Source organism: Micropterus dolomieu, linkage group LG12 (assembly GCF_021292245.1).
Source record: "Micropterus dolomieu isolate WLL.071019.BEF.003 ecotype Adirondacks linkage group LG12, ASM2129224v1, whole genome shotgun sequence".
NCBI classification, from domain to species: Eukaryota; Metazoa; Chordata; class Actinopteri; order Centrarchiformes; family Centrarchidae; genus Micropterus; species Micropterus dolomieu.
In genome coordinates this window covers 14,250,058-14,268,897 of record NC_060161.1, presented here as the reverse complement: position 1 = coordinate 14,268,897, position 18,840 = coordinate 14,250,058, and the positions used below count along the sequence as shown (strand labels likewise).

The following is an 18,840-nucleotide window of genomic DNA, read 5'->3' as shown; positions in this document are numbered from 1 at the left end:
TAACAGGAGGAGAGGATGGTAGTGCTAGTTTAAATCTTTTAGTCGACAGCTGCCAAATTTGGGGGCCATGTTCCATGTGTGGTCCTCAAAGGATTTTCCGCAAATGACATTCTCTTTCATGCAATTTTGGAAATGTATTAAGTTTTAATAGTAATTATTAGTTAACTGTCTTCCTTTTAGCAATTATCTTGATGAAGGTGAATAAATACATTTTTTGTACTTTTGTTCAAAGTGCTATTTATAGCAATAAAAAAAGGTTTAATTTTAAACTACATTATGTCATATTATCTTGTGAGGTCTCATAACTACACATAACACATAACTTTGTTTATGTTATGTGTTTCTTAAATGAAGAAAAACAAGAATATCGGGCGTAGCATTGGGCGATGTCTTGTCAAATCATGACGATGGCTCAACATTGTGACGTCTGTCAACCATCGGCGATGGACGATGGTTGGACGTCTATCGGCCCAACACTAATCGGGCGATGAATCGGAATATCAGATTTTAAAATCCTCAAATATCAAAATCTGTATCGGTCTTAAAAATCTTATATCGGTTGGGCTCTATTTGTATGTACTCACATCAAACATATGCTTCTTTCTGTTTTGCTGTTGACAACACTCCTCTGTTAATGTGTTACATTGTCACCTCCTCACCTGTACCTGCAGAATAATACAGGGTGTGTACATGAATGCTGTTGTTCTCTCCTTTCATCTCCCTTTCTTTGAATTCCCATATTAGAGTTAGAAAAGCCCATTATAGAGAGGAATGCTATTAGTTCTCATTTACGGGTTTATTATTCTATATGACTCCTGCACATTAAGTAGAGGAGAGTGTGTGTGAATGTTAGAGCCCATGTGTTTGTAGAGGATGATATGGCAACTTAAGGCATAAAGGTTAAAACTACTTAGAAATAAAAACTAACACAGCAATCCCCGTACAAATGAAAATTCCTGAGCAACAAAACACATAATTGAAAGTTATATTAATTTATTTCTGGGGAACAAGTTGCGGGAAAGCACTCCTGATGCAGCACCAGCGTATCAAGTGCTTAGTGCTAACATGTTAGCTAAGAGTTAGCACATATCCAGCAGACTCCCATACTTACAAAACACCTTTTCAAGTCTGTTTTAGTCTTCTTCATACTGTTTTTGAAGCTGATACCAACAACATATCTGTCTATATGTATATATTTATTTTTTTCATAAACATGTAAGATACCACACCGTTTTGACAAGGATCCCTGAAAGTGGCTATTAAAGAAGTATGACTGAAGTGAGCAGACAGTTGTTACAGCTGGATAACACTATGTCAGTGATCTTTATGAACGCCCTACTCGAGACACTGTTTCTAAATGACTTCAGATATTTATTTGACATTTCTATAATTCCATTTCTTGTTACTTGTTACTCGGCCGACATCATAGAGACATATTTGCAAGAAGCTAACCTTGTCCTGGCTGTTTTATTTGTGGATCTTTAGACTAGCGGCTCCCTAGTTATATTAAGAGTCTGCATCTGCTTGTGTTTGCACAAACTGGGGCGTAGGCTTTATTATTGTTGTGAGTCATGTTCCATTAATTGTTTGATTGTGCAAATACAGAGTAATGTGTAATGAGTAATATATAATATGTTTTGCTCTTGTTGGCTTGTTTGATGTTAAATTAACATCACAGGCTTTATTCATTAGCATTAGTCTTTAATCTATCCCCTGATGAGTTAATCTGTGGTACTATAAGTTCTTTCCTTTGTAGTGTGTGCCGAGGTGTGTGAATGTGCGTGTGATTAGCAATTAGCATGTAGAAAACCAATCACTGCTTCCTCTTCCTCAACAACAAAGGTCAACTAAGGTCAGCATTGTATGACTTCAAAAAACCTTCACACACACACACACACACACACACACACACACACACACACACACACACACACACACACACACACACACGTAGACACAAATACACACTCTCTCGCCAGAACTCCAAAGATGTTCAGTACACAGCTGTGCTCTTTCCTCCCAGCAGCTGAGACATCAACACACAAGCACACACAGACTCATATGCTTTGTCCTGTAGTGGATGAAAGAGTAGGAGGGAGAGTGACTGAGAGAGCAAACAAGAGCTGGAGCAAAATCCAAAAGCTTTTGGGTTTGATTCATATGATTGTTTTGAGATTAAACAGACAAATATAGCTGAGATTATACATCATGCATTATGTAAAAGGTAAATGCATTATTTATTGTAAATCACAATTATGCTTAATTTACTTTATTGTATTTCTCCTCCGCAGTGGATTTGACTCTGAATGAATGTATGTTGGAGATATGGAGGCAAACAGAAAAGGAATCCAGATGGATGTTAGAAGAACAATCGAGACAGAAAACAAGAGTTGCTGTTTGCAGTTAAGAGAGGACAAGAGAAAAAAGACACAAACAGAGTGAAAAAGAGTGATGAAGACTGAGAGGGATTAAAGGAGTGAATCTGTAAATCTGATTGGGTGAGAGGGCAAGGTGAAACGGCGGTTATTCTCATCTCATCTCCTGGCTATTCTCATCCCTCCACTCCTTATCTCTTTATCTCTTTAAACCTCTTGCTGGGAATATGGTGTTTGATTTATCTCATCCAGTCGACCATTTCATTTACACAGACACAGGAGGCACTGCACATATTTAACTTTGAGTTTCCAGTAAATCTCAGTCTGCCAGCTCTTTGAGTTCAATCTTTTAAAATTGTCGTTGACAGCAGCACAAACTTCTCTTGAGTCTTGTAAACCTCAGCCTGTCTCTCCCTTTTGGTCCACAGACACCATTCTTGGCCCAGAGAAGTCCTGGGACGTTGCAAACTTCAGCACCTTCCTACTGGACCATTCATCAGACACACTGTTCCTGGGCGCCAGGGATGCCATACTGGCTGTGGACACCAAAAATCTGGACCAAAAACCAAAAAAGGTTTGAAGGGTTTGTGTGTGTGTGTTGAGTGACTGGTCATTATATTTGTCACATCATAGTATTAACAGTGTTAATTTACTCACTAACTGATTTGAACTGATGGACTGTCTTCTTGAAAGAATTATCTCACTACTTATTTTTGCCATTAAAAGATGAATCAACCAGTAAGAGAGAGGAATAGTCTCACATTCAGGAAATGCCGTTATTCACTATCTCATCAAGAGTTAGATGAGAAGATCGATGTCACTCATAGCTGTGTGCTAAATATGAATCTAGGCTAGCGGTTTTCCCCCTGCCTCCATTTAGCTGAGACTTTTATCCATAGCGACTTACAATTCCTACATATGTCAGAGGTCGCACACCTCTGCAGCAACTAGGGGTTAATTATCTATTGAATGCGGCTTCCTACTTGACTGTGGAACCGATTCAAATGCTGTTTGCAGGGACAATTTTCTGAGTTTAGAGAAGTGTTTTTTTTTTTCGTAAATGCATTCTACTGTTGAGCTTATAGAATAATATATTGGGGGGGGCAAGTTGCAACTTTGCTTTCTAAACACTGACTAATAATCAGCTACTGATGAGCATGTGACAATGACTTTTTCAATTCTCTCTGCCTCTCTTTTTCTCTTATTCCAGATTGTCTGGGATGTGCCGGAGGACAAGAGGAGGTCTTGTGTGGCAAAGGGAAAGACAGAGGTGAGAGATGTGTGTGTGTGTGTGTGTGTTTTCCTCTCACACACCTTCTTATTTTGTCTAATTGAGCTCAGCATGTATATTAATACCTTTAACTGTAAGAAAGGTGCCATCAACACGCATTAATGCCTGTGTGTGAAGTTGTCTATGAAGATCCAACGAAGGTTAAAATCAAGGGCAACTGGACTTGGTTGAAGATACTGGAAGACATTTCGTCCCTCATCCAAAGGACTTCTTCAGTTCTGACTGACTGGCAGGGAAACTCAGCTATTTAACCTCAGTGGGGTCGTTATCCCGGGTCATCGATACCGCTGGTTCGTTAGTGTTCCTTGTTGCTGTGACGACAGTCGTTACAGTTGTTAAGACTACCTGTCATGACAGTGACTCACAGTGTTTACAGTAGCTTTGTCTTCCATTAATCCTGTGGAAATGATGCTGTACAGAAACATCCAGGAAATTTATGTTTAAAATGATGTTCAGTTCCTACAGGAACAGCTCTTTGCCTCTATGCCTCTATAATATTTAAAGTCTCACATGTATGTATTCATTTTAAATTATTTATACACATTTTTTAAAACCCCAACCTTAGCAGAGTAACTTTCCCATGTTATTTTAAGTATAATATATTGGATTCAAGTGGCCTCAGACATTTGAAATGTGTGATTTCATGGGCATATATTTTTGTGCTCCTGCATGGACATGTATTTGTGTGTGTGTGTGTCACAACCCCGTGCTGTTAGGCATTGGATAGGAAGTTCTGGGATTTATGCCAAGACCTCATCAGGGGTATGTGTGTGTGTGTGTGTGTGTGTGTGTGTGTGTGTAGAAACAGAGAGTTAAAGAGGGCGTATGTGAAGTCACAGATGTCGAGTAACTGTGTACGGAAACTGATGAAATAGAGCGTACTGTACACTCAAGCTGTACACCTCATTATGCTTTGATTACAATAAGACATCAACCCAACTGCTTACAGTAAACTAACTGCTCACTGGAACTATATTTGTTGAGTTGTGTCTTACTGATTCATTGGTTCATAGACAGTTTACCGGGCTTTGCCAGGCTGAAATAGAGCTTCCGCATCATAAGGTAGAGTTTGAGATTACTCTAATGACCTGATAATGGTAAAAATGCCTGAAAAATGCATTTAGTCCAGCGAAATAAGGTCAATTCCAAAGATAAACAAAGCTAATGGAAGGTCAGTGTATTAACAGAAGGGAAGTGCAATTAGTTTTGACCCATTTTATATAATCACCGTCATCAGTTTTCTTCTTTCCACTGTAAGGAGATAGAGAGGTGAAAGGCTGTGAAAAACACTCTCTAAAGGCAGGAAAGAGAAGGGTTTAGGTTTTTTGTCTGAGAAAACATTGATTACAAGATTACATTTGAATTAGAAGGATAAAAAAAAGAAGGAGGAAGGTAAGGAAAAGAATGATAGATAGGAGAAAGCAAGGAAGCATAAGGAGCATTGTTAGAAGACCAAGAGAGAGAGAGAATGAGTGCAGGAGACAAGAAATGGATACAGATTAGAGAGACAAGACAATCGAGTCAACAAGAAACTACCTTGAAGTTGACCCAGAGAGACACGATGTATATTTGTGTGTGGGCAGATAACTAATATTGTGGGGGAAAAATAAATAAATAATCATAAATCTGTTTACACAGTCACACTGTGGGGACTCGCCTTCCATATAGGGACACAATGCAAGACCCCGTAAGGTAAATCATTAAATTTTAGGGTGAAGACTTGGTTTGAGATTTGGGCAAGGGTTAGTTAGCAGTTAGTAGGTGCACAATGCTCTGCTGCTATGAGCAGTATTTCACTGGAGTTCAACATTGTATTGATCATGCGGCAGAACAAAACATCAGAAATGCGCAATCTTTTGTGAGCCAAAAACGGTAGTGTATCACTATTCTACTCAGCTCAAGTGTGTCAATGATCCCCCAAATCCCAGCCTACAAGAACCCGAATGTCTAAAACCTAAAGTTCATTCATGTGTCAAGAACTGTTGACTCATCTGTGCTTAATATTTGGTGTTGACTTGAGATGTGTTACCTGTCATAGAATACGTGCAGGTTTGTGCTGACTTGTCAACACTTGCTACATGAGGGTGATTGGTTTTTGACTGATGAACGCACGGGACAGGATTTGTTTTTGCACTCTCAGAGTGAAATGAATGCTGACAATTTCACTGTGGTACAGGAGTGTGTGTCAGCATGAAAGCTTTGAGGTGTTTTGGTGGCAGGACACCTCCACGGAAGCTTTTAACATAAAGAAGCATAATCAGAATGATAATATCCAGCACACTTACATCAGAATCAGCTTTATTGCCAGGTATGTGTACACATATGAGAAATTTGACTCTGGATTGTACATTGTACTCACAATGTGCTTACTCATACAAAAATACAAAATCACAATAATAAAAATAAAATAAAATCAGACACAGACTTCAGTGTAGACAACACAAATAAACACTATGAACAAAAACAATATAGACATATTGATAAATAGTACAGTGAGCAGAGTGCAAAGGATGCAGGAGTATGTACATGTTGGAGGTGGATGTGATCTACAGGTACATATACATGCATACTAGGGGTGGGGGAAAAAAACGATACAGCATAGTATCGTGATATTTGCCATGGCAATACTGTATCGATACACGGAGGCCAAGTATCGATATTTTATAATATAAATTGCAGATGTGACTTTTAACTTTTTTGTACTAGAATAATAAAGTCTATTTTTAGTCCACTAGAAAACTTAACAGGACCATATAGAGGACTGAAAAAGTGATATGAACAAACAGAGAAATGTATCTTTTTAGATAAACAGATGTTGACAAAGTTTGACTTTAGGGACCATAATTGGAAGTTGGAAAAAGGTAATAAATTGCAATATATCTCAATATATTTAAAATCGCATTTAAAAAGCATAGTGCAAAGGATGCTGGAATAAATAAGTATTTTGTGCAGGAGTGATGACTTGAGGTAGGTGGATTTGGTATACAGTATCTACAATATGACAATATAACAGTATGAACAGCACTCAAATAGAGAGTGGTGAATAACTGAATAATAACTGTTAGCCAGTAAACAGGTGCTGATTATAGGCAGAGTTACTGGGTTAATTCACAGGAATTTTTCCTGACACCTTGAGTCAGAAATCAGATGTTCATCAGAGTAATGGCTTGTGGGAAGAAACTGTTACAGTTTCGTACAGTGCTCTGTAGCGCCTACCAGAGGGGAGAAGCTGGAACAGGTTGTGTCCGGGGTGAGATGGATCTGCAGTGATGTTTCCTGACACTGGAGGGTCTGGAAGTCCAGAATGGAGGGCAGGTTGGCACAGATGATTTTTTTTCTGCAGTCCTGACTGTCCGTTGTAGTCTGCTCCTGTCCTTTTTGGTGGCCAAACCAGACAGTGATGGAGGTGCAGAGGACAGACTGGATGATGGCTGCGTAGAAGTGGATCAGCAGCTCCTTAGGCAGGTTGAGCTTCCTGAGCTGGAGCAGGAAGTACATCCTCTGCTGGGCCTTCTTGATGATGGTGTCCGTGTTGGGCTTCCACTTCAGGTCCTGGGAAATAGTGGATCCCAGAAACCTGGGATTCCACAGCAGACACAGGGCTGTTGAGTGTGGTGATGAGGGGCAGAGTGGGGGGGCTCCTCATGAAGTCCGTGATCACCAGAGAGCCAGCTGATCAACCTCCCGTCTGTAGGCCAACTCATCACCGTCCCAGATGAGGCCGATGACCGTTGTGTCGTCAGCAAACTTAAGGAGTTTGACAGATAAGTCTCGTGAGGTGCAGTCGTTGGTGTAGAGGGAGAAGAGCAGTGGGGAGAGCACACACCCCTGGGGGGCGCCAGTGCTAATAGTCCGGGTGCTGCATGTGATGTTCCCCAGTCTCACCTGCTGACTCCTGTCAGTCAGGAACTTTGTGATCCACTGACAGGTGGAGGCTGGCACAGTAAGCTGGGTGAGTTTGTCTGGGATGATGTTGTTGAACGCCAAGCTGAAGTCCACGAACAGGATCCTTGCATTTGTCCCTGGAGAGTCGAGGTTTTGCAGGATGTGATGCAGACCCAAGTTGACAGCATCATCCACTGACCTGTTAGCCCTGTAGGCAAACTGCAGGGAGTCCAACAAGGGGCCTGTAATGTCCTTCAGGTGGGCCAACACCAGTCTTTCAAAGGACTTCATGACTACAGATGTCAGGGCGACAGGCCTTTAGTCATTTAATCCAGAGATGGAGGGTTTTTTGGGGACTGGGATGATTGTGGAACATTTTGGAACAAATTGGAACTTCACACAGCTCCAGGATGGAGACAGGATGGAGACACACCATTGGGGCCAGGAGCCTTCCTGATCTTCTGCCTGAGTTGTGAGCTGGCTCACATCCTCGTCACAGATCATGAGTGCAGGTGAGGGGTCAGAGAGGAGGGGTGGCAGTGTGTCAGAGGGGGAAGGTGAGTGTTTGAAGATGGTGTTGGAGCGGGGGGAGAGGTGTGACTGTGGGCTTTTCAAACCTACAATAAAAGCCATTCAGCTCGTCTGCCAGTTGTTGAGTATCAACAGTGTTGGGGATTGGTCTCCTGTAGTTGGTGAGTGTCCACAGGCCTGTCCACACTGACGCAGGGTCGTTGGCTGCAAAGCTGTTATTTAGCTTTTCAGCGTAGCTCCTCTTTGCTGCTTTGACCTCTTTAGTCAGCGTGTTCCTGGCCTGGTTATACAGGGCTCTGTTCCCACTTCTAAAGACCTCCTCTTTGGTCTGATGAAGCTGCCTGAGTTTCGCTGTGAACCGGGGTTTTGGTTGTTGTATGTGCGGAAGGTTTTAGTCGGCACACACATGTCCTCACAAAAACCCAAAAAATGTAAGATGTCACAGTGTCAAATATAGAATAGAATAAAATAGAATTGAAGTACAGTACAGAGCCATTCGATTCACCCCATGCCAGTTTGTGAATGAAGCTTATTAGTATGAATGAGGTTAATTTGGACCAATGAAATAGCTAATCCCAAGCTGATCCCTTTGTTACCAGCCTGAGCGCTCTTTCTCCCTCTCTGGCTCTCTTGTCTGTCTCACGTGGAGCTGTACCAGCATGAGGGCCTTTGGTGTGTTGGTAGGGGCTGATTTGGGTGACATGATCTGGGCATCAGAGAGGATCAGGTCCCTGGGGGGGGCGAAAGTGACTCAGACCTGGATCTCATCCAGGATGGCACGCAAGCTACACACCTACACAAGCTTACTGAAAATTGCCTGCGTCATGGTTTTACGGCAACTAGGGAGGCATAAGGAGGGTGTTTTTCCATGACAGCTAGGGACTGAATATGTGTGTGTAAAGACAGCAGAGATTAAAAAGAGAGGAGAGCTCAACAAATACATTATCTATGTTGTGTGTTTATGAAACCGACAAAGGAGCACATAAGTGTGTATTATTTATGCATGGACACAAGTGGTCTTAAGTTGCAGTTTGCATGCCTGTGTTAGTGTGAGTCACTATGTGTGGTCTCTGCTGGTAGCAGTGGGGGTCTCAAGTGTCTGTCCCAGCTGTGGGGGTCTCCAATTTCCAATCAAAATGATTGATACTCCAGCTGTTCTTACAATCCACTCCAACCGCTCATTGTGTTAAATATGGGACCACTTCTGTTCGTTGTCAAAATGGACGAGATTTTGAGTCTACTTTATAAAATTCACATGTTGTGTATATTCTTGTATATATTTAAGTGAATATCAGTTTAAATAAATAATACAGCTATATTTCAGACCCTGTATATTTTATCATGTATCAAGTTCATCATTTTATGCTAACTGAAAGTGAACCTCCTCTTTCACATGTAAAATGTTTCATGATCTGGAAACTGAGCCGGACTGTTTATAATCCAATGTAAAATGTAATACATGGGTACATATACAGTACAGTAAAAAAATATATAAATTCCCTCCTAATTTCTTAATTTGAGCCTGTATGTAAAAACAATTTTGGCTTGTCTTAATTCCTGGGTATTTGTCTCCCCCTGCAGGTTGACTGCCACAACTACATCCGTCTGCTGGAGTTTTTTGGCAAGGAACACATCTACGTGTGTGGCACCTACGCCTTCGACCCACAGTGTGCCTTCCTGGTTAGTTTGTGTGTGTGGGTGTGTGTGTGAAGCCGTCCTCCTGTTAGTCCATGTATGAATTTATATTTGAGCGAGGCATTATAGGATGGAGACACACCGTTGGGGCCAGGAGCCTTCCTGATCTTCTGCCTGAGTTGTGAGCTGGCTCACACTCATCTTCAACACATTATAATTTCAAACTGGTGTGTGTTTGCTTTTGCTTGCATGTACGTGTGTCCCTGTAGACATGTATCTGTGTGTCCTTTCACCTAAAGTATGTGTTTTAAGAGCTGCAAATGAATCTTTGTGATAAGCTCCCACACTCCTTCACACACAAGTCCTTCACCAAAGGGACAGGCAGGCAGGAGGTTACACTCACACACATGCTGTTACCCTACCACCAATGTGAATTTATTCACTTTTAAACTTTTTACTCTTTTTCAGTCTCCACTCACATACTTTTTCTCTGTAATTGTTAGAAAATGTTTAGTGCCTGTCAACCAACAAAAGTGTTTAGATGATTTGTTGCCAGTGACATTTTCTAGAAGGTACTTTGAACTCTAAAGTCACTAAAGCTTTTAGCATAAAAGAGCATAATTACAGTCAGTTATAGTGACATTTTAAGAGATAAAATTAAGACCAAAGCTTTTTATTTATGCAATTAATTTCGAGGACAATAAAACACAAGACAGCTGTGAAAAAAAAAGATTAATTTACATAATTACCATTACTCGTTTGGAAATTCAGTGTTGCCCTTGTAGTTCTAACTTCTCTTTTCCTGTCGTCCTCCAGGAGCTCTCCTCCTTCACCCTGGAGAAAGCCGAGGATGGAGGGGTAAAGATGGAGACGGGGAAGGGCAAGTGTCCCTTTGAGCCCAGTCAGCACTACACAGCTGTTATGGCAGGTGGGACAGTCCTGCTGAATGTTTGACTAATTGATTGATTATTCTAATTGCTTGTCTAGTTGATCAGGATATCGACTCAATCTAAGGTATTATTTTTGGGTTCTTTTTCTGTGTGCATTATTTAAATAAAACTCACTTAATTCTCTCTCTTTTGTCTAGGCGGTACCTTATACACAGCAGCCACCAGTAACTTCCTGGGAACGCTGTTCGACATCTCCCGGGCAACGGGCCCTGAGCAGGAGCGCATCCGAACTGAACGATCCATCAACTGGCTGAGTGGTGAGACACACATGCACACTTGCACTCACTTGGAAACCCCGATATCCACATATGTTTTTCTGCACAGACACACCAACATGTTCACTTGAAATTATCTTTATCATATGTTCCCACAAGAAAAAGTCTAACTGTGTCTTTTTCAGACCCAGAGTTTGTGAGCTCAGCCTTCATAGAACAGTCTCCAGAGAGCAACCCAACCGGAGACGATGACAAAATCTACTTCTTCTTCACTGAGGTGGCCAAAGAGTATGACCTTTACACCAAAGTCAAAGTGCCCAGGGTGGCGCGAGTCTGCAAGGTAACCCAAACGTCTTGACTGAATGATTGATTGACTGATTCATCGCCTCATGTGAATTCACTGCTGGGTTTAATCTGTCTCCTCCTGTCTGTTCAGTCTGATGTGGGAGGGATGAAGACTCTGCAGCGACGTTGGACCACCTTCCTCAAGGCCGAGCTGGTGTGTGAGGACAAACCCAGCGGTCAGCGCTACAACATCCTGACGGATGTTTTCACCACGCAACACACACCAGGGGACCCCAGCAGCACACACTTCTACGGACTGTTCACCTCCCAGTGGTAAGCTGAGGCACAAGCAGGGGTGAAAGGGGAAAAAAAGCATCTCACTTATATGATAGTGGAATATTGTCAATTTAGTTTTTTGTTATTTTTCTGTTATTGGTGATGTCATTGAAATAAAAGCTGCAAAATAGGAGAGGAAGGATTGATAAGCGAGGCAGTTGGAGCAAAAATAAAGAGAGACCAATAGAGGTGCTCTATTGATGTCAGATCACATTTAGGGGTTTCTTCCGCATGTGGTGACTTTACACTGACTCAGTACAGTATTACAGGCATTTGTGTAGTTTTCTTATATAAGTTGTCAGAACGTCACTCTTGACTACAAGCACAGTCAGCCTAGCTGTTTCCCCCTGATTCCAGTCTTTATGCTATGCTAAGCTAACCGTCTCCTGGCTGTAGCTTCATATTGACTGTACAGCATGAATGTGGTATCGATCCTCTCATCTAACTTTCATCAAGTACAAGCATATTTCACAAAATGCCAAACTCTTCCTTTGACTTTGAAATGAACTCTTAATGCAACTTTTCCCCCTTCAAACGTCGCAGCATCACGGTTTAATGTTAACCATTCTTTTTCCTTTTGTTAGGGAGCATGAAGAGTTATCAGCAGTGTGTGTTTTCAGTCTGTCGGACATCATCAAAGTGATGGACGGTCCCTTTAAAGAGCTGAAGAAGACCTGCGAGAACTGGATCAACCCTGAACCTGTCCCCACACCGAGGCCTGGCCAGGTACTAAACCGTACAACCACTAATTACTAATGCATATCACCCTGTCTACTTAATACAGTGCATTTCATTACATTCTGCTATATTAAAAATGACTTTTTTCTTCTTCCCTCACACATTTTTTTAGTGTTTGAACAATGCTTTGAAGGCTGAGGGGTTCGAGTCGTCCTTGAAACTTCCTGACAAGGTGCTGACCTTTGTGAGGGACCACCCTCTGATGGAGAACAGTGTTACTGCAGCGCCCCTGTTGGTCCGGAAGGGAATCACATACACCAAGCTGGCTGTAACGCAGACGGGCAACGGGGAGATGCGGAGAGGAGCAGTGCTGCACCTTGGAACAGGTGAGGGGAGAAGTAGGCAGCGATAAGAAGAAAGGACGAAAAAACGGAAAGGAAATGTCAAGAGATAAACTCAAACTGGCAGTCAAATCTAGAGTTAATGCAAATGTAATAACTGAGAAAGAAAAACCTAATAGATTTTAATTTAAAGTATGTTGAACTGTGATGGCTTATGGGTTAATAAAAATAATGTTCTGGGAAATATTTCTCTCTGGACATGTACAAATAATGAACATGGCAGATATAACACTTTGGATATCAGTCAAAATTGTATAACCTTCCTCCTCAAATGATGTAAATACATTTTAATATGAAATAAACTAAATTAAATGTAGTAAATAAAACAAAAATATATTTTTTTTAAATATTTTTTACCTAAAAGATGGGATTTATTGTTCAACCATGTGCATTTGTGTGTGTTGCAGACCGCGGGGAGCTCCACCGGGTGGCAGTAGTGGGCCAGAACGCCACCTTACTGCAGGAAATTCCTCTGTTCACCTTGCAGGAGCCTGTCAACAATATATTACTGCACCAGGTACAGCATTTTCACATTTAGATCACATATCACATATATGAATCTACAGTGCTCTGAAATATCTGTTACATTGCTCAGTGATTCTATGGTGGTTCTGTGTGTTTCCAGGGCTGGGCTCTGGTGGGCAGCCCGCTGTCTCTGGCTCGTGTCCAGGCTGAAGGCTGCGGTCTGTATACCAGCTGTGAGGTGTGTGCCAAAGCCAGAGGGCTGGGCTGTGTGTGGAATGCAGCGGAAGAAGCCTGCGGGTCCACAACAGTAGAGTGAGTACTACAGGAAGACTTCCAGAAAATATAAAGCAAAGGCAGACAGCGGCAGTATTAGGTCAGAAAATTGTTTAGTTATGTGTAAAAAAGGAACATTTTGTATTTATAGTATCTACATTAATCATTCTGTGTATTTTGTTTCTAACCCCTAAAATGTAAGCAATGTAGGAAACACTCCTGTGTTACCTTCAAATTTAACATTCGTTCCTAATGTTTTAACCTTGCTAACAAAATGTAAAACATGTAGACCAATCATTTATAAAAACAAAAACATCACTCACTCTTGAAAATGATTCAGTAAAACCGACAGGAAAAAAGGAGAGAAATAAAACCATCAATAAACACATCACAACCAAAACAATCTTGAAAACGCCTTGCAGTGTTTCCTCTAGGATTTTTTTCAGCAGCGGGGACAGACCTCCCCACAAAAAATGTTATGTTTTCCAATGAAAAATATGTAATTTCACATCATATTGGGCCATTATTTTCACCATACCTCTGAACAAATAGTTGGAAAAGCTAGAGCAGATAATAAATAAACAACAGCCAAAGATCAGTCTACTGGGGAGGAACTACAACCTTTAGATCTGGAGAAAGTAATTTAGTTGGTTCTGTTGCTCCACAGTGATTTTACAGTAATGGCACAGCATTTTTTGGGCATCACCCCGAAGCCTTAACGGCAGGAAAACCCTGTTAATATGACCTCAGAATCATTATAGATACGACTGTTCACGTTTGCCTTTTGTGTCTTCATTTTACAGCTTCTGACATTTATCTGTAGACATTAATATAAAAAAAAGGCAATATGAGGTGCATTTTATTTGCACATTAAAATCCAAAAAGAAACGTCTCGTCCTTTAGAAGGACTAGTTTGCATCACTAATTAGCTTTACTAACCTCAGCTCCTCCAGTCAACACCGTCCTTTCTTTTCCAAAACCACTTTTTCCTCCTGAATGCATATAGGGGAAACACTGCCGTGTAATAATCACCTAAGCAGGAAATGATGAACCATCTGTTGATAGACTCATTAAATTTTTGAAAAGATGTCTGTGAAGATTCTCAGTCATCCAGGTCATAGTTCTCCCAGGAAGGTTAAATCAAGGGCAACTGGACTTGGTTGAAGATACTTAAGACACCACTTATCCCCCACCTACAATCCTGTCCTTTCATCTGTTCTCAAGAGACTCACACTCACACTCGGCCTCTTGTGACAATGACAGTGATGGTCGTTCAGACTTGGCCTCAGGGGACTCCAACAACCATAACGATTGTAGTTACAACAGCCAGGAGCACTAATGAAGTGGTATCCATTAAAGGCTATTTTTCGGGGATCCTGTGGGATTCCTGCTGGATGGGAGTCAATTTCACTAATCATCACAGGAAATACAGTCAACGGGAGTGCGCTGGACGGGAATCATAGGTCAGTTTTTAAATAGAAAATTTTAATTTCTAATAGAATAAATGCTATTTTTGATTTTTATTCTTGGGAACTGGATGGGACGGGGGTCTTTCTTCCAGGACTGGGACGGGACAGGAATTTTCTTTTTTCTCTGTCATGGAATTGGGACAGGACAGGATTACTTTTTGGGAGCGGCATGGGACAGGAGTGAAAATCCACTCTGGTGTCAACCTGTAGCATCCATCACCTTGATAGTTGGGATGCCCTGTCAAGTAGAACTGAAGAAAGCCTCTTGAATGAGACGTGAAATGTCTTCAAGAATCTTCATCCAAGTCCAGTTGCTCTTGATTGAACCTTCCTTGGATATTTGAAGAGAAATCTGGAAAGATCTCTGTTCCCTCTAAAACTTTTGATGCAAAAGTGTAACCCTATTTTGTGTGTGCGTGTGTCCAGGCCTGTTCCAGGTGATATGGTAGACCATGCCTTAAGACAGTGTGATATGCAGGAGGGTAAGTTTATCAGGTTTTTACACTTTTATTTTGAGATCACAGACAATGCAAATGTTGAGTTCTTGCTGTCTAAAATGATTCAAACAAATAACACTTCCATGACTATGGTATGTCTGTCATTCACCTCTCTCTCTCTCTGTCTCGCTGTGTGTTCTGTCCTCCAGGGCGTTGCAACCCGTCCATCAGGGAGCTGCGGGTTTCTATGGGTCTGCGCCTCCTGTTGCCATGTGTCCAGCTGTCTCCCAGGCCCTGTAGCTGGGAGCATCCTCCCCACAGACACACCAGGCAGCACCACTCTGACCTGGAGGTGACTGTCACAAAGGACAGCCTGGGAAAATACACCTGCACATGCCAGGTACACAGGCCAAACATACAGAAACATACTGTACATACAGGGCTCACAGATGCCTATTCCACTTTCCTGCTATTTCCTGCTATAAGTAGCCTATTACTAAATGAGTCAGGCAATTTTCTCCACTGCTTATGTGATTTAAAAAAGGGGGGAAACTCAAACAGATCAAAACAACTCTTGTTCTCTGTCATGTCCCTCTACTCCAGGAGGCAGGACCAGGTATCAGGGACCCCACCCCCTGCCGCAGGGCCGTGTATCAGCTGACACTAGAAGGCCCCAGTGCTGGAGGAACGGTAGCGATACCAGGAAGTCGTCACGTCCTAGCCGTCTACATCCTTATCTTCTGCGGGGGTTTAACTTCAGGTGTATTCCTCATCTGCTTCGTGACCCGTCGTCACAGCTTGGGTCGCCAGGGCCACCACCTGCCAGATAATTCGCTGTCGTCAGAGAAGGGGCGGGACTTGCTGGGCTCCTCAGCCACGCCGCAGTCCCCCAGCAGTGCCAGCCTGTTTTCCGAGGGATTCAGACTGACAGAAAAACGTAACGGGACGGCAACCACAACCACGACTACAACTCTCCTCAGCAACCAGGGTAATGGCGGTCACATTGGGAACAGCTTCAGTGGCACACTGATCAACAGCAACTCCAGTAATGGCCATGGGAATTCCCTGTACTCCAACTGCAACACAAGTAACAGCGGGCTGAAGATTACAGACATTTTAGTTGCCAACATGCTGGATGGAAGGACGGGGGAGAGGGAGAGGCCCGAAGGGGTAAAGAGGGAGCCAGGGGAGGGGGACGAGGTGGATGAGGGGCTGGGGGATGGGTTAGGGGAAGGGATAAAAGTACTGGAGGAGGAGTTGTCTAGCCTTACTATGTTTAAATCACCAGCACCACTGGCCCAGTGTGAAGAAAGTTCAATATGAAAAGCGTAATATGCTATTGATTATACCATTTTGCATCCTCCAAAGAAACTGAATACTACTGGAATTAATGCAAAATGGTTACTGCCAAATGCCTTTGAATGGGAGCTGTGGCATGAAGACAGACTAAAGAGATATATGAGAAATATATTTAAGTCTAAGCATGTGAAAGAGACATGTTGTGTTTGGAGAGAACTGCTTCACAGAAAACATATTAGAGTGTTGTGATTCACTCAGGATGAGAGCCACAGCTGAATAAATGTGTCGGGTGTAAATATAAAATGTAAATATAAGCGGTCTGAATGTGTGGACTGTGGACATGGAGCTGAGCGTGATATCGCACATTTTAAATGTTACAAAGAATCAAAGATAAAGTGTCTACATGTGTGGACATGAAAAAGCCATATTGTCTTTCACCTTAACTCCTGTTGTTGTTTGCTCTCATCGTCTCCTGATGGCACTGCAAAAGAAAAGTGCACTTTGAATCTCTCTGTAGCTCTCTCTGTCTCTTGTGTTTCTAATTGTCTCTCTGACATACCACTCAAATCCCAGACCCTGATGGGTCCAAAGTGATAAAGGACTGGTGAGTCATAGAAGGCCCTTCAAACAGAGAGATGCCCCTGTCAGAGACTAAAGAACAATGAATTCATTGCGGAGGCTTCAGGTGGACTACAGTGACCATGACGGGGCTGTCCCTGCCGACACTGCTGCAGAGGTCAAGACGGTGATAGGGCTGACAGACACCTATCGGATTTGAGTCAGTGCAGAAAGCTGAAGAAGCACAGCAGATGCAAGTGACAGCTGCTCAGATTTGTCACTGTGCACATTCACATAACTGAGACAGAAGGCAGACGATTTTCAAAGGCTGTGAAATTCATTTCAGCGTCAAGGAATGGACCTTGCCAGACACAAAGCCACCATCACCTCGTTTTGTGAGTGTGGGTTTCAACATAAAAATGTATTGTTTTTGTCATGTTGTTTTGTAATAAAGCCTAAAAAAATGTCGCTATTATCACTGTTCCCATACTGTCTGGTGAAAATGAGGGTGTGAAACAGTTCAAAGACTTGAAACAAATGGTTCTTCTCCTGAAATGGACCAAATCTTTAAGTAAATTCTGTGTGTGAAGTTGTATGTGGCTGTGAGATGATTGTGTTAAGTTTTTTTTCAGACATATGTTGCTTAATTAATGAATGAATTAAATCGCCTTTAGTTATGCAGGAGCCCATTATGTGTGTGTGTAAAAAGTTTGATAGCTCCACTCCAAACAGCTGACGAAAACTACTTAGAAACTAAGCTTGTTAAGGGTAAATTTATTATTAGGACTGCACAACCTGTGGTCTGGGTGTGCCTCATACTGGAGTGTAACTTAGATTAGTGCATTTAAATGAGAAAGAGCACTTTATATTTAACACCACTGACATTTTAGTAAGTGGATGAATTGTCCACGAGTGTGTCCTCCATCTTAGCTCCAATAAATCAAAGGTAAGACAAAGGAGTCATGCTCATTTTCTTTAAATCTTCTATCAGTAAGTAAAATATTCTAATTGTGAGATATGGTTCATCAGTGGGATGGAAATAAGTTCTCTAGTAACCAAAAAAATACACTTCAATATATGTATGTCGTCATCACAGGGAAATTAAGTATCAGATGCAAGCCGTTTTAACATTTATTCCTTAAAAGTTACTAATCACTATTTAAAAGCTACTAGTAACTAACTATTCCATTAGTTACAAGTGCTTATACTTAAGTTAGCCTACTAGTAACTAAAAAAAGAGTTACTAGTATCTATTCTTTAGTTACTAGCCATATATAAAGGTATAGTTTTTGACTTACATTTGACCGAGAGCGTGGAACAGGGTGACTGAACGATTTTTTGGGTGAATCCGTATCGGACAAAGCTATCTTCATGCAGAACAACAGCGCCATCTTTGCAGCATCACAATAATGGACATCACAGGTAATCATTTGGGAGTAATGACTCCAAAACGACGCATAATTATAGATCCTGTTGCAATGAGCATGGCTCCTAGAAAGGATACTCCCCCAACAACATTGGCTGATTTTCTGGACCGAAAGGCTTGGGCGCCTCAGTTTGAGTGGGCAGTGGAAGATTTTAGAATGTCAGGATTCTTGTTTGAGCAGGGAAAATTTCATCTTTATACAAGAGAGCTTGACGAAAATTTTCTTCGTGAAAACCTTGAAGTCTACGACTCAGAATCCTTCATATTTTGTAGATCATACAAGGACAATTCTATCATTCAAAATGCAAGGATGGGGACCCCAGAGCAACAA

The 18,840-nt window shown here is 41.8% G+C and overlaps 1 protein-coding gene across 1 annotated transcript; it reads left to right on the top strand.

The window, feature by feature from the left end:
- Positions 1-443: 443 nt before the first annotated feature.
- sema4f (sema domain, immunoglobulin domain (Ig), transmembrane domain (TM) and short cytoplasmic domain, (semaphorin) 4F) lies at positions 444-17,551 on the top strand. The gene is made up of 15 exons (XM_046065366.1): positions 444-453; positions 2,804-2,949; positions 3,586-3,645; positions 9,664-9,762; positions 10,534-10,645; positions 10,805-10,924; positions 11,068-11,222; positions 11,319-11,500; positions 12,088-12,229; positions 12,354-12,567; positions 12,990-13,099; positions 13,208-13,359; positions 15,216-15,271; positions 15,436-15,626; positions 15,830-17,551. Exons 1-15 carry the CDS (start codon positions 444-446, stop codon positions 16,547-16,549), a joined length of 2,469 nt encoding a protein of 822 aa, XP_045921322.1. The 3' UTR covers positions 16,550-17,551.
- The last annotated feature ends 1,289 nt before the right edge of the window (positions 17,552-18,840 follow it).